This window comes from Lissotriton helveticus, chromosome 9, assembly GCF_964261635.1.
Source record: "Lissotriton helveticus chromosome 9, aLisHel1.1, whole genome shotgun sequence".
Taxonomy (NCBI): Eukaryota; Metazoa; Chordata; class Amphibia; order Caudata; family Salamandridae; genus Lissotriton; species Lissotriton helveticus.
This window is the reverse complement of record NC_136070.1, coordinates 664,003,049-664,029,937: the sequence shown is the minus strand read 5'-3', so window position 1 is coordinate 664,029,937 and position 26,889 is coordinate 664,003,049. Positions and strand designations below refer to the sequence as shown.

The 26,889-nt window shown below is 45.4% G+C and overlaps 1 protein-coding gene across 1 annotated transcript in view; it reads left to right on the top strand.

Annotated features, from left to right (window-relative positions):
* SF3B2 (splicing factor 3b subunit 2) overlaps positions 1 to 26,889 on the top strand; it is a 374,355-nt gene that overhangs the window by 100,498 nt on the left and 246,968 nt on the right. Inside the window, exons 5-7 of the mRNA XM_078660758.1 lie at positions 2,671 to 2,764; positions 3,075 to 3,175; positions 4,529 to 4,625. Of these exons, the coding sequence (XP_078516884.1) occupies positions 2,671 to 2,764; positions 3,075 to 3,175; positions 4,529 to 4,625 (292 nt within the window). The remainder of the gene's footprint in view (positions 1 to 2,670; positions 2,765 to 3,074; positions 3,176 to 4,528; positions 4,626 to 26,889) is intronic.

Genomic DNA, 26,889 nt, shown 5'->3' with positions numbered 1-26,889 from the left:
AGGGAACTTATACAGGGGCGGAAGTCGATCTAACAAGATGGAATCATCCTGAGGTTTATTAAGTATGGGATAAAAGGGGCGCCTAATAGAGTACTGGCCAGTTACCTCTAAACTACGCTCCCTTTCCTCTTTTTCTTTTGTTACCTTCATCTCTTTATTTTTTAATTCCAATGCTTTTTGATATATTGTTTTACGCTGTTCTTTTTCTGCTATAGCTTCTTCTTTCCTGACTCTCTCTTGCACTTCTTTCTCCCACATTCGTACACAATCAAGCATATCTTGTCGACATTTTCTTTCAAGCAAACACTGTTCCACATATTGAATCTTTTTAAAGTTAAATGACCCGTTTACTGGCCATTGGTGATCAGGATCCTTTTTCGTATATTTGTTCCACAGTGTACTATACATTATTGAAGAAATACTGTATTTAATGTACAAATTCCTATTGGGTTTCCCCTCTGGGGGAGCCGGCTTACTCTGTCTAAATCAATTTTTTTACCTCCAAGACAGCAACACAGCCTACGGAGTGTGCTGGAAATAGGCATGCTACCAAGTTTTGCAAAAAATAAATCAAACAAACGAAACCAGAATCTTGGCCAAGCAAATCAAGAGTGCCGCTTCAGCGACCTTACCAAACGGAAGTCTCCAACTTTCAATTGCCAATCTCTTGGTCGACCTAATGGTCACTGCAAAAAATTATGCCAAAGGATACCTCAGTCAGGACCGGCCCCACCTAGAGGGTCAAATCTAAAAAAATGGAAAAGTCACTTCGGTCTGCAAAGACAAGTGTCTCCTCATGCAGGATGTCTCCTCGGTAATATTCCATTCTTCGGTCAAGACCACTCCTTTCGACGGCCGCGTCTCAGATGAGGACCCACGTGTCGGGCGCCAACTGTGGAAATTAACCTTTTAATGAGCACACCGGTGCAGGGGTCACCCTTCCCTGTCCACGGGTCTGTAGACCATCAAGATAGAGATTGGCATTGAAGCTGGAATTCAAATAACAAGTTTATTAATCACTCATGAGTGGGACCATGTCCATTCAACACCCTCAGGTCGTCTAGGAGGTAGTACATTGAATACACAGACCATGGTGCTTATATACAGAGTTTGTTGCAGAGTAAGCATGTAGTTACAAATAGAAGGTACAAGCATACATAGGAATAACTACAGACAAACACGGGCAGATGGGAGATCACTTAGTCAACAAAGTGGAAGGGGGAACCGAACTGCTCACAACAGCACAAAATATCTGACAGTTACATCTTTAACCAAGTGCATTTCAGCAGCTACGTACCTTTTCTCAGCACATACAATGCTTTTAGCTGAGCCCGGAAGTCAACAAAAATAGAAAGCGGAGGCAGGAATAGGCAAGCAGCAGAGGACGGGAGAATTACAAAGGAAAGGAAATGAACACCGCAACCAAAATGGCTGCTGCTTATGCCAAATAAAATATTATGCGTTTTCCACATAGGGTTGAGCTTTGTCAGGTATTACTTGAGTAAGCTCGCGATGCGGTGTTTAGAATTTCTTCATTTATTATATCTGTAAGTGTATAAAAGGATGTGGGATTGCATAACTGACTTTTGCCACACTGTATAGAATTGATAAATGGTGGCTTTGCTGGTATATGGTAGTAGTGTTGGCATATCATTGTTTACATGTAACACACACTGGTGAATGGCAGTTTTGTTATGGTTAGCTGATAGTTTTCATTGAAAAGGTGATTTATATTTTCTTAATAACTTTTGTTGTGTTTGAATCTTTCCAACAAAAGTTAATTTGGCTTGGCTACTTGCAGATATCCTTATTGGGGAGGGAGATGCCATTTTAACTGTATAAATGCCTTTATAGCATGAGGTTTTGGAACCCTGACCTTCTCACTCTGGTTGGGAATCCCAAATGGATCCCTCCTCATTACTGATTAAATAATTTGTTGCCTTGATTCACGGCTCTGCTGTTCACAAAACAGGCCTTGCGTCAACCAATCCTGTGGTGAGTACTCTTGGATCCTTGCTACCTCTCGGGTTCGGGTGTACCTGGAACCCGAGACAGGGCCAATCCGGGGTTCAAGAGTCTTGTCTATGATCAAAAATATTTTGTAGGAATTTTAAAAATAATTTTTAAAAAGACCATGTGCGGTGGGTTGGATCAGGGACTTGGCCATAGAACTCTGTGCCTCCCTTCAAATTTCCGCCCCACTCCAATCACTGGAGGTCTTGAGTACTGGGTCTGGCCACAGGCATTGCATTTGGGGTGCAAGTTATGAATAGAATTGCTGTTATGCGATGTTAAAAAAAAAATGGATTTCCTGTTAACTGTGGAAGGCATTGAAAACCCAATTCATAAACCTGTTGCAGATGGAAGTGGGTACAAAAGATATGTAGAACATTTTTGGAATGCACCTTGAAAGTTACCATTAGTTACACAGAGCATCAGTCATCCTCGTCCTTGCTTCAAGTTTCAGTGCACACCATTCTGGAATCAGTTTTTTCTTTTTTGGGCTGCATGAAGTGAATCTCACTGCTGAGGTTTCCTGGCTGGCAGGTCTCTTTGGGAATAGGGACTTTCATGCACTTTATGGTTTGTGGATAGTATCCTTCATTGAAGCGATTTTTCTCCACTCCTTTAAACTGCTGTCTTTGACCTATCTCTAAAATATTGTAACAGGAGCGGCAGCAGCAGGAGATGGCAAAAATGAACGCTGCGACATCCCGACCTTCAGATGTAGGATCCAGGCCCACGGTGTCCATGTCCTCACGAGGTAAGCTGGCTGCATGGTAGGGATTCTGCTCTGTCATATAGGCCCCTGCCAGTTATTAAACAATGTTCCTCGAAGAGAACAGGAAGAGGTTTTGAGTTGTTTTCTGTGGGGGCGGCAAGAAATATGAGTGGTTCATAGGATATCCACTGCTTTGGTGAAGTGGGGTGTGCTAAATATTCAAACATGACTTGGATTGGCTCATGTGGTCCTCGTGTGGATGGCCAGGGCCAGGGGATATGGTTTTCTTGTTGTCTACAGTTAATTTGAGGACCCTTAATTTGTGATGTTTTTTCCCTCCTTTTGTTTGCAGTTAGTGTTTCTTCTGGTGCTCCTTCGCCTGGAACAACCATTACAACTTCAGTCAGCAGACCACGTGGTGCCCCACCTCCTCCGGGAGAAGATAGCCGTGAGGTAAGGACATAGTCTTACTTCCCTATAAGGCTAATTATACAGAGCCTTGCTATTTCATCTGGGGCGAGTAACCACTAAAAGAAACCAAGCTCATTCTGGTGGGTTGGCGAAGCTCAGAAAGCTGCAGTACAGGTGAACGAAGAACCTCTAAATCCTAGTCATTAATGATATTGGATTGAAATATTGCCATTTCTTGTGGAATCCTGAGGAATAAAATCTTAGGTCTTTCAAAGCTCCTCCGTATCCAACTGTTCCAGGAGTGAACGAGCTCCTAGAGTGCTGCAATGTTTCCAGTTCGAACACAGCAACCCCCATGCACAAAAGTAAATTTGGTCATAAACTAATGTTGATGCTAAATCTATCTTTTTACGCCTGCCTGGAATTTGCTTAGGGATTCCTGGCAGACATAATCAGATACACTACTGCGGATTTTTCCTTCACAAGTATGGAGAAATGATCAGTTCTAAATTACACTCAAGGGATGGGCGGGCCGAGGACATATTAAGTCATGTTTTGCCCTGAAGTTTTGGAACGTTCAAAAATATCTAAATTTTCTGCATTTCCACTCCTATCTGACCTCTACTCACGCTGAATATCGTCTGAGGTTTACCTCTCTTACATGATGGGAAGAGCAACTGTTTCCCCCCTCATTTGTAGGGCTGTAGAGAAAGTGCTTTCTTCACAGAGAAAAATGTTTTCTCCACATAGAAGGGGGAAAAAAGTGCATTTGCGCAAGAGGCTGTGCAAATTGTCTGCTATGGCGAACTCTGCCACGAGGGTGGAATAGGAGCCTTCACAAAACGCCTCATGATTTTCCCAGAAGTATGCCTGGAAACCTGCTCCTGATGCAGTTTTCTATTCTTCATTTTTGGGATGTTTGTGAATAGAAAAAAACGACAGAAGAGTATGCTTTGTCAGAGGGTATGTGTGTCTGTGTGTGTCTGTGTGTGTCTGTGTGTGTCTGTGTGTGTCTGTGTGTGTCTGTGTGTGTCTGTGTGTGTCTGTGTGTGTCTGTGTGTGTCTGTGTGTGTCTGTGTGTCTGTGTGTGTCTGTGTGTGTATATATATGTATGTATATATATATGTATGTATATATATATGTGTGTGTATATATAATAGTGCCCATTTTGTCTTAAGGTGAAGCTTTAAAGTAGTGAATTACAATTTTAGTTTCAGTGAATAGCAACTACAGACGAGATCAGAGCAATTTCACATCAATGTGTGGTAGTGTCATAATGAGCAATTCAGGTGTTTTTCTATTTCTTTCAGGGTTGTTCACCTTAGACAGAAATTCCTTTCTTCTAGCTGACTTAAGATGACAGTACCATCTCATTCTGTGTATGTTTTTTCTTAGTCTGAAGAAGCTGCTTCTGGGCCCAAAATCCCCCAGGTCCTTGAAAAGATATTACAGCTGAAAGAGAGCCGACAGGAAGAAGATGAGTATGCTGCAGGTAAAGCTTTGTGTCTTCGGCTACCTAGTATAATTTTGTATATGGGCAATAAGGGTCGTGAGACAAAAAGGTTTCTGAAATGATTTGTAAATGTTACTTTTGCTTTCACTTGGGGCATTTCTTGTTGTTCTTCTGTCTGCTCATGGAAGATAAAGTGTACTGTTGTATTCTGTGTTCTCTGCCTTGTGGTTATGAATGGGTAGTCAGGTTTCTACTGGCGAGTGTTTTCTCATTCTGATAATTATTGTAGTTTCAGTTCATTAAACGTTATTTGATTTTTGATAAAAGTGTACTTCTCATCGAGCAGCAGCAATATATAAAAAAAAGCAAGCATCAGTAAAAATACATTGAATAAAAGTTTAGACAAAACTTACATCATTACATAAGAACAAATCATTAAACATTAGATAAATACTAACATTATCTTAGAAGAGCTAGTTCCTAAAATTCAGATACTTATTAGCTTACAGATCGAACATCAGGATACAAAAAAACACAATTTGGGTGTCGCTAGCAGCTATAAAAAAAAATGCAGGTCTAATTTTTCTGAACTGTTCAGAGATCAGAAGAGGCCTGATATATGTCTGTCGAAGATTAGAACATTTCTGGCAAACAAGTAATACATGAATGGTGTCACAAATCGAGATGTTGGTGGAAAATGTCCAACCTGAACAGTGTCAGGAAAAATGTCTATTGGGCATGTTCAGAAGGAAATAGGGCTCTATCCCACTGACAGATTTGACCAGGACATACTTGCGCATGTTCTGCTTTGTTAAAGCAGAATCTCCAATTCTGCAGTCACCTCTTGGGAGAGAGCCTGTTTTACCCATGCAAGATCACTTTATACTGTGTCCCTGGGTTTGGTAATTAGACCTGGGATTTGGGCTACATCATCTAAAAGCAAACAATCCAGAAGTATGAGCCTGTTGAAATGTAAATCCTCCTTGTGCTATACTAATCACCACATTAAAAGCGGACAAACACGAACAAAATCTGGAGAAAAAAATAATTAGTTCCTTGACTTGTAGCGCCAATTTTATAATTAAAATGTTTACCTATATGTTTTGGGCCTAGCTCCATTATATACGATTTTGTCAAGTTGGCAGATAGGTCAAGGCTAGACATGAACTCCACAAATCCGTCAATCCGACGTTGCAGTCCTACTGGCGTTCGGGCCAGCAGGACCGCGTCGTCCGCATAAAGCAGAACTGGAATGGATCTGCTTCCTATTCTGGGCGTATCTGCTTTCAGATTTAATAAAAAACTTTCTAACCCATTAATGTAAATTGAAAATAAGAAGGGTGCAAGTATGCACCCTTGCCTCACCCCGCTTGTACATTTAAAAGGGTCTGTCTGGTCGCCCTCCAGATTATACCTCACTGATGCGGATGTATTCTGGTGAAGGTTCCTCAGAATAGAAATAAGGCCAGCATCAACCCCCAGATCAGATAATATTCCCCACAGCTTCGATCGATTTACACAGTCGAAAGCTGCTGCCAGATCCATAAAGGCTAGGTAAACTTTCTCCTGTCTAGCTGTCGTGTGGCGGCTTTCCGCGGTCCTGGGCGCCGCAGGATACATGCAGACATCGGGATACTCACTTCCGGCCGGAAGTGGTGTCCCGGTCTAGTCCTCCACCACTGACATTGGGATAATCACTTCCGGCCGGAAGTGGTGTCCCGTTCCAGTCCTCCACCGCAATGAGCACTTCCGGGCCAACACGTTTAAAGTGCGTGAAGCCGCCGGATCGGTGCTTCTAATCCTACCCGACAGACGCGCTGGAGCCCAGCAGACGCCCAGGGTTTCTTCAGGTCACGGTAACGCTGCTAGTCCTCACGCGTTACGTGACTGCTTGCCGTCTGCACCTTTGGATGTCAGCCGCGCAGGAGCGCTGCTGATTACTCATTCACGAAGCAGCTGCAAACGCACGCTGCTACTTTCCAGCCTTAGTTTCATTTTGATGGCAGTGGCGCAGGAGCGTTACTGCCTGTTTGTAGTGCGAAGTGCAGGTGCACTTTAACCCCTGGTTCCTCTGTTGTTTTGCCCGAGGCGCAGGAGCGCTTAACATACTTTACTTTGGACATACCTTGCTTTGGTGGTGGCGCAGGAGCGCTACTGTCTGGCTCCTACACGCAGAAGGCGTAGGAGCTTTGTACATTCGGGCCGCGTTATAGCGCTTACCCTGGAGTTCTTGTTCTTGCCTACTTTTCAGTGCAGAAGCGCTTTTCTTTGAGTTCTTTTGGTTCCTTGGTGGTCCTGGCGCAGAAGTGCCTCATTCTTCGTTTCCCTTGCCACGGACGTGAGGTTCCTGGACGACACTTCACTGACCTCTTCATTAAGACAACCCGAACAATTTCAAGTGGTGAGTGTCAAAAACAGGGGTTCCTGTCTGCATGTGTCTTGTGGGGTGTTTTCAAGCACGCGCGTAGTACCTAGCCCTAATCTGGTGTTTCCTGTTCCCTCAGCTCCTTCCCAACGTCCCTACCACCAAAGCCACTTCCTTGGTTCCTTTTGGCCCCTGTCCCTGGATCCATCTCATCCTTGTCGGGCGTTATTCCCCGCGAGGGTTTGTTGGGATCAGGGGCGGTGGTTTCTGTCGTCTCTGCGGGATTGCCTCACAAGCCCAGGTGAGTCTTGTGGGGTACTTGACACTAGCAACTGTGTATTTCGTGACCAGTAAATATAAGTTTAGACACTGATCGGTCGTGGACCTCCCTGCCCGGAAGCCATACTGGGCTTCTGTAAGGATGCTGTTTTCTTCTTCCCATTCCATTAGGCGGTTCAGGATAGCCCTACCCATTACTTTGGCTGTTACATCAATTAAGGAAATTGGTCTATAGCATTTAGGGCTATCTCTGCTACCCTTCTTAAAGATTGGTACTATGGTCTCAGTTGACCATAAGCAGGGTAAACCTGATACTATGGCCTCATTTATGACTCTTGTAACTACCGGGCCCCATAATTCTATTTTACTTAGGTAAAGGTCTGGTGGGATCCCATCGGGGCCAGGGGCTTTATTTCGTGTAAGGCCCTTTATGCCCCCCTCGATCTCTTTTAGGGTAAATTTGATCCTCTCAGCTACGATATCCCTATGTTCATCTTGCTCATCTTCCAGCATGGTCCCTTTGTTGTATAGAGCACTAAAATGTTCCACCCATTGTGCTGGGAGTACATTTGTTGCAATGCTGGGGCTATCCCCATCTTGAAAACAACGTTTATTGATTATTTGCCAGAACCTGGTGAGATCTCCTTTTTCCGCAGCCTCACGTAGATCTTCCCACATTTCAGTTTGGAGAGCTAACTTACGGCGCCTTACTTCTTGCTTGTAGTGTGTTCTACAGAGTGCAACCCTTACACCATCTCTTGGTTTCTGTTTAAGGGCAGCTCTAAGCTTTCTCTGGGCCAGAGAGCATCCCCTATCAAACCATCTCTGGTTGTGCTTTTCCTTCCCTTTCCCTGTCACATGCATTAAGCAATCCACTAGCCTGCCCATCTCCTCAAATGCCTCAACCACCTGTGGCCCTTTGTACTCTGGGTTTAGGCATACCTCCAACTGCTGTTTCCCTTTGGAGACTAGGGACTTATAAAAACATACACTATCCATTTTATCCCATTTTAGCCTTCTACCTTGGTCTGTAACCGTCTCCCTAACGTCTTGGGGTCTCATCTTTTTTCCTCTATTCACTTTTGCTACCGCAATGCTCACTGTAAGAGGGTTATGATCGCTAAAGCCACTGCAATCGATGTTAAATCGTAAAACTCTCTCTTTAAGTAAGCGGGAAACAATGACAAAGTCAATATATGAGCTACATCCTCTACCTTTAAAGGTAGGGTTGACCCCACTTTTGGCGTTAAAGGATAAGATCCATTGAATGGGACAAATCAAAATTATTCATAGTCCCGTTGAGATTAGCTCCATCTATTGTGTGGTCAAAATGAGCACCCTCCACTAGATTACATGATGCCCAATTTTCCTTAAATGGAATCAGCCGAGGGCATAAATGGCAGTTAAAATCACCTGCAATTAAAAACAAGGGAGCTTGGGCATTTTCTGTCTTTTTAATCTGGATTCCCAGTTGAACCTCCAACTCCTCCCCTTTAGAACCTCCAGTATTATAAAAATTTACTATGATCAGATTGAGATCCCTGGTTTTAAACTGAACTGCGAGCATACAATCTGATTTCCAGTTGAGATCTGTCCAAGTCCCATCAAGAGTCAGATGCACCCACAGGGCAAGACCTCCTTTCGCTCTACCTGCCCTAGATCTTACAGCCGGAATCCCAAACAACTTGTATCCCTCAAGATTAAAGTTAGTTGTGTCAACTTCCCATGTTTCCTGAACAAAGATTACATTAAATTTATTTACATAGTCCATCCATTCCTTATTTTGAAATTTAGTTGAAAGTCCCGTCACATTCCAAGAGAGCAAATCTACTGTGTTCCACTCATTCAGTTTTACAGATCTCCTGGCAGGCGGACATCCCTCACTGGATTTACCCACAGTCATTATTCCTTTTGGTGAACTAGTTCTAGTTTCCCCTTCTAGTATGTTTGACTGTCAGTTACAATCTTCTAACCCTGACCGAGCCCCAAACCTATTTTGTAATCTGATGTTGTCTGGTTTGTGATAGTTTGGAGCCACACCTCCTAGAGGAATCCCCCATTCTGTATTTTGTTCAGGGGCGTAAAAGTACCTTGGGGGAAGTGATTGGATTCGGGTATATGGGCGAAATTGTCCCTCATTACAAATACATTCGGCACATCTTGTGTCCCGGAAGTTAACAATAAAACAGTCACCTTCAGTTGATTTTACCCTTCTTCCCACCCAGTTTACTCTCCTAGCAAGTAATATATCTGGACAAACATAGCTAGGCAGTGGCCGATTGACATTTAACAAAAAAATACACGTATTTTTTAGTTCCCTGTAAGACTCCCTCTTGCCATATTCTAGTGGTGGTACCCCTGTCAGAACTCTCACATATGGGGCAGAATCCGGGGGGAGATCAATTGTTTGTTGCTTCTGCACATCATGAGTTGTAGGGGGTTTGAGGGTTGTTTGTGATTTTTTTTTTGAAGGGCTAATGCCCTTCACAACTTTATCCTTGCTTGCACGTTCTGTAAGGGGTGCCCCCTCTGGAGTTCTCTGTGGGATCATGGTACTAGAAGCTGATGTATTCTTAGCTACAAGGCTTTGAGCTCCTTTAGTAGGTACATTAGGATTGGTCAGAGCATCGGAGCTAATGCCTAGAGTACCTAGCCCCCCCCCCCCCCCCCATTTGACTGCCTGCCAATTGGGTCTCCTCCCTGAACCCCCCTTGCGTGTGCTGATGACAGCAAAAGTTCCAAACACACCAGTCTATTTTCAATTCGGTCTAGTCTTTCGTGTATTGGAAGGGTAAACTTATGTACAGTGTTTTCCATTGTTTTCCAAAAGGCGACATCCGATACAAGTGGAGCATCTCCTTCCCTAGATCGCAATACAGTTGGCCCATCCTTTACCGGTAATGATACGTTTGAGACACTTATTGACAAGTTCTCTTTGGTCACGACCTCCTTGTTTTTTTTTTCCCTTTTCCATCTGCCGCTTGATGTTGTAGTCCTGTGCATTTCCTTTTTGCTTTTTGGCCCTGTGCCTGATCCACCACTCCAACTTTTGCACATCTGGCTGATCTAGCTGATCTAGTTTTCATATTGGGGGAAAGCTGCTTATTGGCACGATTACATGAATTCAGTCCAGCGTCGGGGCTTACTTCCTGCAATATAATAACACTACCATCCCTCACCTCAGTGACAGACCCCGTGTCATGTAAATCAGTCTCAAGGGGAGTAGGTGATCTTGCTCTCGCCAGACTGCCCAGTGAGGACCGCTTGTCAAAAAGTGGGTCTAATGATAATCTCTTCTCAGTGAGTTCGATATCTTTGGCCAGGGCTGTAGAAACTCTTATCAAAAAATTGTCTAGAGTACCCATAAGAGACTCACCAGTACTTCTCCCACAGTTCTCCACTTCAGGTAGGGATGTAGTCATGGTTCACACAATCCTAGTGGGTCAGTAGGTGTTAATCCACGCTACGCAATAGTTACTAGGTGCCAAACATGCAAGGGACTCACTGACCTTAAGAGTTGTGGCTGTTAAGGGGGTGGCCCGTCCCGTCCTTGGCCGGTCTTGAACGGTCTTAATCGGGCCCGCCCTTGCCCCGGGCTTCGTCCCGCTCGCGTCCCGCGACGCGGGGCTGTCCGCTGGTTAAATGCGCCTTCTGGCGCTCTACAGACGCGTGCACCCCCTGATCTCATAACCAAAGGACGCATTTAGCCATGTATACATCTAATAGACATTTGAGGAGCTTGTGCCTTATGCGTCTGGCAAAATCGTATAACCCCAAGATGGCTGTTTGTAGAGTCCCTCCATTTTTCTTGAGTAGATGTTTCCAACTGAGACCCTAATTGAGTAACAGACCCAGATATGAGAAATTTTCCACTTTGGGTCAAATCTGATCCTGTGCTGAGAAATTATAAGACCTACCTAGACAGTTGGTCATAAAGTCGGTAAATGTGTCTAAAAGTCATTGGAGGCGTATAGCTGTACAAGCAATTAAAACTGCATTGTCAGCATATTAAGGTACTGGAATAGCTCTTTCATCAACATTAGGGACATCGGAACCAGTTTCGATGAGCACCTATCTAGCCGATTTATGACCATGATAAATAAAAAAGGGGCCAACCTGCAGCCCTGTTGGATGCCTTTTTTAGGTTCAAAGGAATGGGAGCATTCCATATCCTGTTCATATCAAACCACCCCTAGTGTAGTATCATCCTAATGTCTGAGCAAGGAAAGTGTTGCTGTTACTTCTGGTGGAGATTGTTTTGTATGTACTGACTAAACCTAAGAAAATGAACTTGAATAAGAGGCTTGTTATGAGACCCAACTGTGTTCAATCATCATGCCAGCCTGCAGCCTCCAACATAACCTCGACTTGGATTAACGAAACCAGAAAATTGAAGCACCACTAGTGCCTTCACACCAGACAGCAGGACATGGCCCAAAAGCCTCTAGCAGTCTTGAAGTATCTGCATCCTATAGGAATCTATGTGCAGAGGGTTATCCAGTGATACTACAACTCATGGAAGGTTGCAGTGCTTTTTCACTGTGCTTTGTGTCATAATTGTATTGCCTTCTCACAGAAGATGTATTAATCTGATTTCTGAAAAAGAGCCATTTTGTGCGAAGTTTGTTGTGCTGGTATATGATTTGTGTTGCATTTATAGGGAATAGTTTACTGTGGTAGCTTTCATGTAGTTGAAACTGTTGGGCAATGGTGCAGTGCAATATTGCTATTGTAGGATAATGGGTGGTCTTGCTTGAGGTCTGTTCAGCCTCACTTGTGATTTCCAATGTTTCTATGCATCACATCTATTTGGGCAGTGTATAGAGGGAATGCTATATGGAACCATATTTCAGATATGTGTGACCAGCTAATGTCTCATGAGCCGCATCTTTCAGCAATGCTCTTTCAATTCTGTATGGTGTAGGACTGCTTACCTGTTACAGTGCTGAAACCTGCACTGTGCCTCTTGCAGATGATTGCAGTTCAAGCCTCTTTGATTTCTGAAAGTGGGTCTACTTTAAATGCAATCACATTCCAAGTCTTGTTCCATGCCAAGCAACGGAGCCCAGCTGCTGGCTTGGTTTACTAGTAAACTTCCTATGAACCAGTCTGTTTATTATTTTTGTATATACCATGTATTAATATCAAGATAGACTGTGATATGCTTGTTTACATTCTGATGAGAAGAAAGAAAATAAGAGGAGGGAGCTTCAATTACCACTACGATTAAGATATAAATAATGTTTCTAAGGCACTGGCATTTCTGAAGAAAATGTTTTTTCCCCATTGAGGGGGGCAAGTGACAGTGTGTCTGATTGACCATAGTATCATTTAAATGAACAAAAGGAACAAAAGACTAAGTATTACATATTTTAAATGAGTGACCAGATAACTGTTGTGTTCGAGGCATATGGGCTGCAGATGGTACATTTATGAATAGATCGCCATCTGGTGTTGGGCTCGGATGATTGCACTTTGTTTTTCTTCTGGAGAAGTCTTTGTCGTCATAGGTGACTCCTCCTCTCGGTGTTAGTGCGCATGGGCATCGGCTCCATCCTTAGATTGTTTTTTTCCGCCATCGGGTTCGGATGAGGATCGAAGCGCTCCGGACCGACTTCAACAAAGAAGGTTATAACCGGCGCGTATTCCTTTCCAAATCGACGGTATCGTTATCGAACGCGACTTCACTCCATACCGACGCGATTCGAAGGACGACGACTACGAGAAACTCGACGTAGTCCAGCCCGGGGTCCATGGAAAGGACTCCATTCAAAAAATGTCCAACGTGTGGTGCTAAGTTCCCACACAAGGACCTACACGAAGTGTGCAACCTCTGCTTGTCCCCTGAACACGAATCCAGGGACTGTGAGGCCTGTGCAGCGTTCTCGTCAAAGTCGACGATTAGAAACCGTCGAGCCCGAAGACACGAGGTATCGAGAATGCAGTCACAAGCAATCCCGGAGCTGTTCGAGGACCAGCACCCAGAAGAGGAGGAAGAAGAGGCCGACGAGGCGGGGTCAGAAGCGGACGAGTCCGACGTCGAGGAAATCGACGTCCAACAAACCGTGAGTGACGACGTCCCTTTACCGAAAAACAGACCCCGCACGGTGTCGACCCCGCCCTCGAGCCCGGTCAGACAACCGAAAAAAGTTTCCAACGCCCCGCCTTCGAGCCCGGCAACGAAACAGAAACCGAAACACTCGGTCCCCCATCATAGTGGTTCCGGTTCCGATAAACCGACCACATCGACACCGAAGCACCAGGTCAAGGAAAGCTCGAAGTCGAAGCAGTCCATGTCAACACCGAAGCACGCTTCGGCGCCGAAAACACCCTCGACACCGGGGACATCTTCGATACCGAAGAAGTCGGATCCGAACAAAACTTCGGCACCGAAAATACAAATGGACATTTCAAAGAAAAAACACCTTTCGGAACCGAAAACTGCGGTACCGACACAGGAACACGGAACGGATCCTAAACAAAAGACTTTGTTTATTGACCCAAAGACTGGCAAGGTAGTCACAGAACTACCTAAAAAGAGGAAACATGAACATTTGGACGACAAGGCTCATCCAAAGAAGAGAACAATGGGGACGAATACAACTCCTCCCCCTTCTCCCAAACCTCACACACCATCTTCGCCTATTCCTCACAATAGGCCAGATATTCCTCCCACACGTCCATCTACACCTACAACAGATGGAGAGAGTGACACAGGGGAGGGGGGACACCCTGGGGATGATGAGGACACAATCCCAGAGGAGGCAGACCCATGGGAGGAGTATAATGTGGGATCAGGTAATGATACTGACCTTGAGTCATATCCCTCAAAACCTTCACCTCCTGATGACAATACTGGGTTTGCACAACTCATTACTAGAGCAGCAACATTTCATAAGGTAGACCTACATACAGAACCTCTAGTACAGGACTTCTTATTAGAGACACTACCTACTGCACAAAAAACATCAGGAACACTACCAATGCTAAAAGGCCTTCTCAGTCATACATCAGAGATATTCAAAGACCCAGTGAGGGCTAGGGTATTGAACCCAAGAATTGATAAAAAATATAGGGCAGCTCCAAAAGACCCAATATACATTAAGGGACAAATTCCTCTAGACTCACTAGTGGTCACAAACGCTCGCAAGAGAGCAAACTCTTTATCTACAGGAGAAGCGCCACCTCCTGACAAAGAGTCTAAACTAATAGATGCCTCTGGCAAGAGAGTAGCATCTCAAGCGGCAAACAGTTGGCGCATAGCTAATACGCAAGCACTACTTGCAAGGTATGACAGAGCGCATTATGATGAGTTAGAAACACTCGTCAAACATCTCCCTAAAGAACATCAAAAGAGAGCTGATCAACTTATACAAGAAGGGAAGTTAATTACTAACACTTCAATAAAGTGCGCCCTAGACGCGGCAGAAACTGCGGCAAGGTCGACAAATACAAGCATCATGTTAAGGAGACATGCATGGCTCAGAGTGTCAGGATTCAAACAAGAGGTACAAACCTCGTTACTTAATCAACCTTTTGATGGGAAAACACTTTTTGGCACAGGGACAGATGAGGCCCTAGAAAAAATGAAAAAGGATACAGAAACGGCTAAATCAATGGGAGCATTGCAGCAGCCGACACAAAGAGGTTCCTTTCGTAGATCCACCTATAGAGGAGGATCCAAAAGTACAGGTACAAACCAACAGCAAACCTCTTTTACACCTACATCACCCAGAGGTAATTCTAGAGGTGGATACAGGGGTAACAACAACAAGGGTAGAGGTCGCGGAAACAACAACAACCGCAACTCTCCAACCCCAAAACAGTGACTTCATAGAGCTTCCCCCAGACCATATAACACCGGTAGGGGGACGCCTATCACAGTTCCTACCTGTCTGGGAAAACATCACATCAGACAAGTGGGTAAGACAAATTATCCAACATGGTTATTGCCTAGAACTCACAGCTACCCCACCAAACATCCCCCCCAAACAGCGTCCAATGAAACAAGATCACCTGACACTGTTAAAACAGGAAGTAATATCACTGCTAGAAAAGCATGCCATAGAGAAGGTTCCACAGCACCAACAGGGAACAGGAGTATACTCCCTATACTTCCTAATCCCCAAAAAGGACGGGTCTCTAAGGCCAATACTGGACCTAAGACCTCTCAACGCATACATAAATTCGGAACATTTCCACATGGTCACGCTCCAACAAGTACTTCCTTTACTGAAGAAAGGGGACTTTCTTTCTACACTGGATCTAAAAGACGCTTACTTTCATATCCCTATTCACAAAGCCCACAGGAAATACCTCAGGTTTGTGGTAGAAGGACAACATTATCAGTTCAAAGTCCTCCCATTTGGTGTCACGACGGCACCAAGGGTGTTCACAAAATGCCTGGCAGTGGTAGCAGCTCACCTAAGAAGACAACAAATTCATGTCTTCCCATACTTGGACGACTGGCTAATAAAAGCCAGGTCGCAAGAGGAGTGTCTGCAACACACACAAAAGACAATTCAGCTACTACACCAGCTAGGGTTCACGGTGAACTATACAAAGTCACACCTACAACCAAACAAAGTTCAACAATATCTGGGGGCTACCATAGACACAGAAAAAGCCAAAGTGTACCCCAACCCAATCAGAGTCCAAGCAATGCTTACAATCATTCAGAGATTTCAGCCACAACACTCACTAACAGCAAGAGTGTTCATGCAGCTATTAGGCATGATGTCATCCTGCATACTGCTAATACCATATGCAAAACTACAAATGCGTCCGCTACAAGAATGCTTAGCGACACAGTGGAATCAGGCTCAAGGACAGATTACGGATCTGGTGTTGGTAGACGACCGCACACACCGCTCTCTGAAGTGGTGGAACAGAACAAACATTACCAAGGGGCGGTCGTTCCTAGAGCCAATTCCACAGGTGACAATAACAGCAGACGCATCGCTCACCGGATGGGGAGCACATATGGACAAATACACAGTACAAGGAAGGTGGAGTGTGCAGGAAAGAACACTGCACATCAACTATCTAGAACTACTGGCAGTGTTTCTAGCATTGAAAGCCTTTCAGATACATGTTATCCACAAAGCAGTCCTGATCAGAACAGACAACATGACAGCAATGTATTATATTCAAAAACAGGGGGGGACGCACTCTCTCCAATTATCCAGACTAGCACAGGAAATTTGGAGATGGGCCATTCCTCAAAACATCTATCTGTTAGCCGAACACCTACCAGGAGTTCAAAACCAGATAGCAGACATCTTAAGCAGACAGTCGGAACAAATACACGAATGGGAACTGCACCAACAAATACTGCAGCCATTCTTCCAAAGATGGGGACAACCAGAGATAGACCTATTTGCCACTCATCAGAACGCAAAATGCCAAAGCTTCGCGTCCAGGTACCCACATCACCTGTCGCAGGGCAATGCGTTATGGATAAATTGGTCCAACAAATTTGCATACGCTTTTCCCCCTCTCCCACTAATCCCATTAGTGGTCAGGAAACTGCAACAACATTCAATGACCATGATACTAGTAGCACCCACGTGGGCAAGACAGCCGTGGTTCACCACGCTCCTGCAACTCTCACAAGTGCCACATCAAAAGCTACGAATTCTACCCATGCACCTTACACAGAACTATGGAGAAATAATGCACCCAGATCCAACTCAATTGAACTTAGCGATCTGGCTCCTGAAATCCTAGAATTTGGGTACTTAGATCTCCCCCCAAATTGCATGGAAATAATTAAACAAGCGAGACGTCCAACCACCAGAGCATGCTATGCAGCTAAGTGGAAGAGGTTTGCTATACACTGTACTAATAACAATATCAACCCTCTAGACGTATCAACAAGGGAGATTATTTGCTACTTGTTACACTTACAGCAATGTAATCTAGCGTACACATCTATCAGAGTACATCTAGCAGCTATAGCAGCATACCTACAAAACAGGCAGCGCATATCACTGTTCAGAGTACCAGCGATAAAAGCATTCATGGAAGGTCTTAAAAGAGTCATTCCACCAAGATTACCACCTTCCCCAGTCTGGAACCTCAACGTAGTACTCACCAGACTAATGGGACCACCCTTCGAACCTATGCATAGGTGCGAAATACAATTCCTTACATGGAAGGTGGCATTCCTTATAGCCATTACCTCACTCAGAAGAGTAAGCGAGTTACAGGCATTAACAATACAAGAACCATTCCTACAGATACACCAGAATAAAGTGGTTCTTAGAACAAACCCAAAGTTCTTGCCTAAAGTAATTTCAGCATTCCACATCAATCAGCCAGTGGAATTACCAGTCTTCTTTCCAAAGCCACAGACGGTGGCAGAAAGGGCTCTACATACACTAGATGTTAAAAGAGCCATTTCGTACTACATGGAAAGAACACAAGACTTCAGGAAAACTAAACAACTATTTGTAGCATTTTCCCCAACACATAAGGGCAATCCTATCTCTAAAGCAGGCATCGCAAGATGGATTGTAAGATGTATACAAATATGTTACATTAAAGCAAAGAGAACATTAACTGTTCCTCCTAGAGCTCATTCCACGAGAAAACTAGGAGCATCTATGGCATTCTTAGGGAACATTCCCCTAGATGACATATGTAGAGCAGCAACTTGGTCTACACCACATACATTCACAAAGCACTACTGTGTTGATGTACAGGCTGCACAACAAGCCAGAGTGGGCCAAGCTGTATTAAAAACTCTATTTCAGACAGTTGCGACAGACACTGGTGACCACCGCTAGGGAGGTAACTGCTGTACAATCTATTCATAAATGTACCATCTGCAGCCCATATGCCTCGAACGGAATATGCTACTTACCAGTATGCATCTGTTCTTGGCATAGAGGGCTGCAGAGTGGTACATGCCCTCCCTGCCTCCCCGGAAACCTGTGTCTGTCCCAACATTATCTTATTTAGATACATTTACATGGGCATATCTTTATGTACTACACTACACTACTCCATCTAACCCTACTATGGCAAAACAATCTAAGGATGGAGCCGATGCCCATGCGCACTAACACCGAGAGGAGGAGTCACCTATGACGACAAAGACTTCTCCAGAAGAAAAACAAAGTGCAATCATCCGAGCCCAACACCAGATGGCGATCTATTCATAAATGTACCACTCTGCAGCCCTCTATGCCAAGAACAGATGCATACTGGTAAGTAGCATATTCCTATTTTCACACACCAGTTTCGGTGCTGCTGCTCTCTGGCAGTGGGGATGCAATCTCTGGGCACCCATCTATGTGCTGCTGCTGTGTAGATTCATGCTTAGTGCGTAGATGGTTTTGGGCACAAGTTTTGCTGCATTCGTTTTTGTAGTGCAGAATGTACCTGATGTAGGAGAAGCCGTATCAAAGAGATTTTTAAAAGAGCGCAAAATAAATACTGTGTGTTCGGGGCATATGGGCTGCAGATCACACACTAGTGCATAGATCGCCATCTGGAGGTGGGCCCGGATGATTACACTTTGTTGTTGTCCTGGAAGGGTCTTTGTATGGTAGATGAATACTCCTCTGTAGCGTAGTGCGCATGGGCATCGACTTCATCTTCAGATTGTTTTGTTCCGCCATTGGGCTCTGATGTGTTTGTCGCTCAGTCCCGTTACCGATCTCCTTTCGACGCCCATTCTTTAATTTCTACCGTCAGTATAGTCCTCGATCGCGCTTTCCTTCATACTCTCGTCGAAGAATCCTGCACTTCTCGATTCCGGCGATCGTCTGGGCCGTTAGGCCCACCTCCGCCATTAGGCCTCTGGCTCATGGAAAGAACAGCCTTCAAGAAGTGCCCTCAGTGTGGACACAATTGTCCCCACATTGATCTACATGAGGTGTGCAATCTGTGCTTGTCCCCAGAGCATGAGAGCCGAGATTGCCAGGCCTGCTCTTCGTTCCGGTCCAAGAAAACTATCCGGGACTGTCGAGCTCGAAGAGTCATGGCGCAATCCTCTTCATCAACACCAGATCTCATCATAGACAAAACTACAATCGATCTAGATTCCGAAGAGCATCAGCAGGAAGACGTCGTCGTTTCTGAAGCAAAGGATTCAGCTTCCGGAGCCGAAGAACAAGTAGACGATGACAATCCCATTCCAGCTGGTCAAAAGGTCGTAAGTACAATCGTCGACCATGCTCATACCTCCATACCGGGCCAGGCTTCGGTTCCACCTCCGGGTCCAGTTGCACACCGATCACAAACTTTCGACGCCCCGCCTTCGTGCTCGGCAACGAAAACTACCAAGAAGCCTCTAGGCGACTCGGGCTTGAGTCAGCCTGTCGTTCAAGAGAAACAAAAAGTCCTTAAACTGAAACTAACTCCGGCACCGAAGCAAACCTCGGTACCCAAATCGGTCGAGCCGAAAACAAGCTCTGCACCGAAACCAATTTCCACACCGAAAACTATCAAACTGAAAACCACTCCGGTACCGAAACCGATCCAACCAAAGGCCACTTCGGCACCGAAACATACTTCGGCACCTAAAGTCGTCAACCCGAAACACAGTTCGGAACCAATAACTCCAAATCCGAAAACATCCGATCCGAACAAAAAACATGAGCCGAAGAAAGCTTCTGAGCACAAGTCTTTGGAACCAAAACCAAAATCTGCTCCAAAGACTTTAATAGATGCTGCTAACCCTTCTAAACACCTCGGCCCCAAGCAAGACCAGTACGTGCCGAAAAAATATGCTTCTACAGAAGAGCTTTTCCATCCAGATCCAAAACAAGACTCTTCTTATTCATCCAAAGACTGGACATGTCATTACTGTGCCTGCTAAAAGAAAACAGGATCCTCCCCCCACACCTCCAGTCCCTCTCAAAAAGCTTGCACAAACTTCTCCTATCAGGGTACCTTCACCACTTCCACAGGTACCAGACTTTCATATCTCTCCTGCACATTCACCATTCATCTCACACAGCCCTGCACCAGCAGATGATGATGAGGATGATTACTCAGGGGAAGATGAGCAACCCCTAGAATACCCAGATAATATTCTTAGGCCATCAAATGATCCTTGGGGGGATTACAATGCACAAGATGCCCCAGATCTACCGCAAGATGACGCAAACTCTTCTAGGCCATCTCCTCCAGATGACACTAAGGGTTCACACAACTCATTCATAGAGCAGCAACTTTTCATGGGGTCGATCTACACACTGACCCAGTGAAGGACACATTATTGTTTTCACATAAAACCACAACCATTTTTCCAATGGTTAAAGGGGGTGTAAAACACACACCAGAGGTATTTAAAGACCCCGTCAGGGCCAGGGTAATTTATTTATTTATTTATTTATTCATTCAAAGTTTTATATAGCGCGAACAAGATCCTTACAGATATCATAGCGCTTCACAAAGACAGGGTAGGGGCAGTAGGAATGAAACAGAGATAATGGGAACAGTATAATAGTCACTAACATGGTAGGATAATAATAACATACATAAGACATATCAATATACAATCCGGTAAACAAGTAATATAAGACGGCACAAGTCATTGAACCCACTACAGAGGTGTTCAGGTACACCATGGGTGTGTGGATGGCTATACCAGTGTTTTAGTATAGAGAGAACACTGAGTGGGGGCATCGGGAGAGTGAATCAGTAGACCAACGTGTATCATATATTGGTCGGTAGTAAGTGAGTAGCGTAGTAGTGTCCCCATCAAGTAGAAGTATAGTGCCAAAGGACAAGGTGAACAGTGATACAAAGCAGTGCAGAGTCTCTGATTCAGTACCTATAAGGTTCAGGAGATCTTGGCCAGAAGGATGGTTTTCACCTCTTTCTTGAAGAGTGCAGTGGAGGAGATAAGCCTGGTTTCAGGAGGGAGTGCATTCCAGATCCTGGGTGCCATTCCTGAGAAGGAGCGCTTGTATGTTTTCTCTTTCCGGAATCTACGAGGTTTCAGAAGTAGATTTTTTGAACTTCTATTGGATCTCGAACCTCCTGATATAGACAACTTTTGGGCGAGGTAGTTGGGTGCATTGTGGTGCACGGCCGCGTGTGTCATAACTGCAATTTTTAGCTGTATTCTGGCTTTAAAAGGTAGCCATTTTAGAGATTTTAAGTCTGGGGATATATGCGAATGTTTTCTTGAGCCAGTAATGAGTCTCGCGGCAGCGTTCAAGGAGGCTCTTAAGGGTGCTGTTGAGGATAGCGGGAGTCCGCTAAGGGCTACAATTCCATAGTCTATTCGAGGGATGACTAAAGCTTGTACAGCAGTTTTGAAGTCTTCGACAGGGAGGAAGGGTTTAATTTTCCTCAGTGTGTTGATTTGGAAATTAGCTGCTTTTGTGGCTTTGATAACGTGCTGCTGCATGTTGAGCTTGGCGTCGAGTGTGATGCCTAAGGATTTCGCCGAATCCACGATGGTAGGTTGGACATTGAGTGCTGTTAGGTTATTGAGCCAGGTTTGGGTGGAGGAAATTTTCGCCGGGGGTGAGATGAGTAGGAACTCAGTTTTCAGAGCATTTAGTTTGAGGTGATTATCGGCCAGCCAGGATTGAGTGTTAATAAGCGTGGAGTTCAGATGTTTGATATCTTCCGGGGAATGTAGCTTTAGGTAAAGTTGTGTGTCGTCAGCGTACATATGGAATTGGACATTGGAAGCTTGGAGCAAGGTGGCGAGCGGTTCCATGACGAGGTTGAACAGTGTGGGGGAGAGGGAGGATCCTTGTGGAACACCTAGATCAGCAGGCACAGGTGTAGATAGCACATTGTCGATCTTGAACTTCTGAAACCGGTTGTGAAGGAAGGACGAAAACCATTTGAGAACAGTTCCCGAAAGACCCATTCTAGTGCTTAGCAGCTCCAGCAAGTTCTCATGTTTGACCGTGTCAAAAGCTGACGAGAGGTCAAGAAGGATGAGGAGGCAGGACTCATTGCGATCAAGAATTTGGAGGGCGTCATCAATTATGTGTGTCATAGCTGTTTCCGTGCTATGTTTCGCTCGGAAGCCTGATTGATGAGGGTTGAGGAGGTCAAATTGGTCAATGTGTTTTGTTAGTTGGAGTTGGACACATTTCTCCAGCAGTTTGGCCAGGGTGGGGATATTGGTGATGGGCCGGTAATTGTTTAGGTCAGATGGATCAGCTGTAGGTTTCTTGAGTATAGGCGTGACTTGCCCCACCTTGAGGGAGTCTGGAATGAGGCCTTGTTGCAGGGAGCTGTTGATGATTTTGGTCCAGAGAGGGAGGAGCAAGGGGATGAAGTCTTTTACAGCATTCGCAGGTAGAGGGTCTGTGAGGTGATTAGAGGGCTTCAAGGTGCAGAGCAGTTTGTGTACTGCTTCTTCCGAGTAGGTATCGAAGTACAGCCAAGATGCCTTGTTTTTAGGTTGAGTGTTAGCCATTCTGGTGTGGTTGGGGAATCGGCTTACATCCATGATGAGGTCATTTCTTATGTTGTCAGTCTTTAGCTTAAAGAAAGCAGAGAAGGCTTCACAGTGTGGGGTGTCGCTTGTTGTGCTGTTTGATTGTAAGGGTTGTGTCTTTGTTTGGGTCTTTATTAGTTCGAACAGCTTTCTTGGCCTGTTTTTTGCTTGGTCCAACTGGCGGCTAAAGAAGTCTGACTTTGTGCGCTTTATTTTCCTGAAGTAGGCATTTCTCTTGTTCTTAAGCCTTTTGAGGTGCAGTGCTGAAGGGTCCGATCTCCAGGTGCGCTCTGCCATTCGCATAGTACGCCTGTCGTCATTGAGTCTATCATCATACCAGGGGTTAGAAATTTTGGTGGAGACTCTCTTCAGTTTTAGTGGGGCGACTTCGTTGACTATTGTATTCATAGAGTCACGGTAGTGGTCGGTCAGTGATTGAACATCCGAGGCACCTGAAGGGGGAAGGAGGAGATTGCCGATGTGGGGAGGCAGGGTAGAGGGGTTAAGATTCTTCATGTCCCTTTTCCATGTTTTGGATTTGATTGGTTGAGCCGGGTTAGGTTTAACTTTCTCATTGATAAAGAAGGTAATAATGTGGTGATCTGACCAGTCGCAGGGTAGAATCGCCTGCAGTTGTGTAGAGTTCTCTTTGGCAATGATGAGATCGAGTATCGAGCCTTTGTCGTGAGTTGGTCTATCGCATATTTGTGTGAGGTCAAGCGCATTAAGGAAAGTTTTGAGACTATTCACCACTGTGTCTTTCTGATCGTTCCAGTGGAGATTGAAGTCACCTAGGTAGACTTGGGTGGTCTGCCGACCGGCATTGGAAGTGATCATGTCCATGAGTTGTTGGGTGAATATGAGATTGTCACCAGGCGGGTGATAGATGAGATGTAGAGCACAAACTTGTTTGCCCTCGCTGGTGATGTCGAGGCAGAGGAGTTCACAGGAGGAGAGGGAGGGGGAGGTGACTTTAGTGACGGAGAGGTTGCTCCTAAAAATGCATGCAATTCCCCCGCCCGTCTTGCCAGGAGACCTGTCCAGCCTAATGATGTGATAATTGGGGGGGGACTAGTATGTCCATAATCGGGGTAGAGGCTTCAGTAAGCCACGTTTCCGTTAGAATGGCTAGGTCCAGATCCCTAGCTGAGACGAGATCAGCGATGTCGGATGAGTGTCTCTGGGCCGATCTGCAGTTGAGTAGGATGCATTTGAGTTTGGGAGAGAGAAGGGTGGTCGAGCTTTCTAGAGTGAGGGGAACTTTTCTGAGGTTGTTAGGGACGGAACCTCTGTTGTTGAGTGTTGGGAGCCTCAGAGGGTTTGTAAGAATTGTGGGTATGGGGATGTGTGTGTTGGGTAAGTGTTTTACCGGACCTGAGCCATAAGAGCGTAGGAGAGAGCATAGGTCGCGGTCCGACAATGGGTTGAGGACACGACGGGGGCGGTGGGAGTTATTGAGAACGGGGATAGTCGGCCAGCGCGGGTGTCGTTGGGGGCGAGGGCATGTAGGGAGGGTGCGTCGTTTGTAGGGTAGAGGGATGGTGGGGGGTAGACTGGGCTGTGGGGAGAGAAGGTCTTTGATTGCGTGTACATCTTTTTTGATCTGTCAAATATCCTCTTTGACTTGTTGGAGGGTGGATAAAGTCAGGTCAGGAGGTGGATTGGGGATGGGGTTGGTGGTGAGAGCGATTGATGACTGGTTGAGTAGTGAGCTGGAAAGCGGGCAGGGTATCGAGGGGGGATATACTAGCGTTGTTGGAAGGTTCTGCGGTGCTAATGAGTGGGATGGCATTCAAAGAGTGGGCGTGTTTGTGGGCGGGGGGTGTGGGTGAAGTAGGCGGTGAAGGCGGTGGGTAGGAGGCATAGGTAGTGCCGTCAGTGGGAGACGGTGCTGGTGAGTAGAAGAGTGAGTGAAGGCTGAAGACAGTGGGGGAGACAGGAGGGTAGTGAGGGCTGAGAATAGGAGGTGGGAGAGAGGGGGATGCTAAGGTAGGGGAGGCGGTATGTTCTGTAAGTTTTGTTGGGAGGGTGAGAGTGTCGTGGGTGGGAGTGGGGAGGGAGAGGTGTCCGCCGTGGGGGGGATGGAAGGGGAGGGTGGATAAACTCCGAATGGTGGTGTGATCAGATGGTGGCGTGTTGTGGGTGAGAGTTGTTCTGTCAGGTGTGAAAGTGTCGTGGGTGAGAGTGGGGAGGGAGCTGGGGAGGGAGAGGGGTCTGCCGTGGGGGGGATGGGAGGGGGGGTGGAAAAACTCCGAGCGGTGGTGTGTTCAGGTGGCGTGATGCGGGTGGGGGTTGTTATGTCAGGGGGGAGAGGGATGGGGGGTATGAGTGGGGGTAAAAGGGATCATGTTAGAGGTGCGGCTAGTATAAGAGGTGGCGACATCTGTGCCTGTCCTTGGGGAGTGTGGGGCGTTAACAGCAGGTGGGCCATTTGTTGGGGTGCTGGGGGTAGAGGTGTTGTAGGTGGGAGCTGCGACGTCAGGGGTGATAGTGCTGGTGGAGATCTGGGTGGGGGTCCGCAGCTTGGAGAGGTGCTCTTTGAACTTGGGGAACAGGTTGTCTAGTAGTTCCAGGTTCTTGTCCGTGGATTGAATTAGGACAATCCCGTTATTGTAGATAGTAATGGTAGTCCTGCCAGGGAAGAGGTGGAAAGGTGTGATGGAGAGAGTTAGGCCATGAGTTGTTTTCCTGGTGGTGGAGACGGTGAGTAGGGTTAGGAACGCTTTTCTCCATTGGGCTCTGCGTGAGGTGTGGAAGATGATATCAGTATTCAGGGCTCCATTGCCCGGTGAGAAGTAGGTGTCGGCAAAGGGTGTTTCAGGGTGCGACCTCAAGAAGTTATGTTTAAAACGTTTAGTGGCTTTTTTGGTGAGGGTGGAAGGGTAGTTAATTCTAAAAGTGTGCTTGCCGTTGAGCTCCATTTTAGAAAGGCTGTGATGTTGGGTGTAGGAGATAGGAAGTCAGTAAAAACTGACAGCCGTTGGTTAGAGGGCAAAGGAGTGAGACTAGTGAGTGACCAAAAGTATACGAGGTAGAAGTCAGTGCATCCAGGAACAAACAGTGCGAAGGTGCAGCTTACATAATGTGTCCTATATGCGAGGTAGCAGTCAGCTTACACCATGTACAAAAAATGAGAGGTAGAACCGGTTAGGTGGAATCAAATTTACACATCAGAATGTAAGAAGTAGCAGCGGTGTAGTCTAGGTGTAGAAATTGGCTGGGTGCAGCTTACATGGCTAACCGAAGTGAATGAGGTAGAAATAATCAGTGCGACATCGTGAAGTAGCTGACATCGAAGAACCAAATAAATGAGGTGGCGAACAGTGAATGATAGGGATAAAGGTGAGATAGGTGCAGGTGCAGCATGAGGTAGCGATTGGTGCAGAGCCGGTGAGGGGAAAGTGAAATGGGTGCAGTTTACGCAGAGTGTATAGAATACTAGTAGAGGTATAAAACTGCAATGTAGGGCGGTCACTTAATCACACGAAGATACATATACAATACAAATACAAATATTAGTATAATACTGACAGAGTATAGGTGCAGACAGAGGCTGCATGCGTCATAAGTGACACTAGGGAGCATCCAAAGGAAATACGAGGTAGCGTCCAAAAGAAATATGAGGTGGTATGTATCTAAATCTAAATCACTGTATCTAAATACAATAATCACAATCAGACTCAGCAGTCGATATAAACAGTCAGAATCAAAATCTAAATACAATAATCACAATCAAACTCAAGAAACAACGATAACAGAATATAGGAGGTGGTAATTGGTGTAGTCCAAGGAGAGGAGTGGAATGGGTTCACCTTACAGCAAAGGAAGGAGACAGAAATATATAAAGGGAGATAGAAATAAAATAGGCATAAAAATACTAATAGTAATAATACCAGTATGAGGTAGCATAGTAATAGTAATAATAAAAGTATAAGGTAGCCGTCGGTGCAGTACAGAAATAGGGGAAGAAGGGTAGAGCTTATAACAGTGGATAGTCTAGAGGTGTAATATTAGTGATGCACTAGAACAAGATACAGGTGTACAGAGTGAAGAGATATGGAGTTTTTAGAAATATGTACAGAGTGAAGAGATATGGAGTTTTTAGAAATATGAGGTGGTTAACGGTGCAATACTATATTGAAAGTGCGAGGGGTGTAATATACACAAAGAAGTATAATATTAATGATATACCGGGTCCAAGTATATATACAAAATACATGTGCAAACAGAAGCAG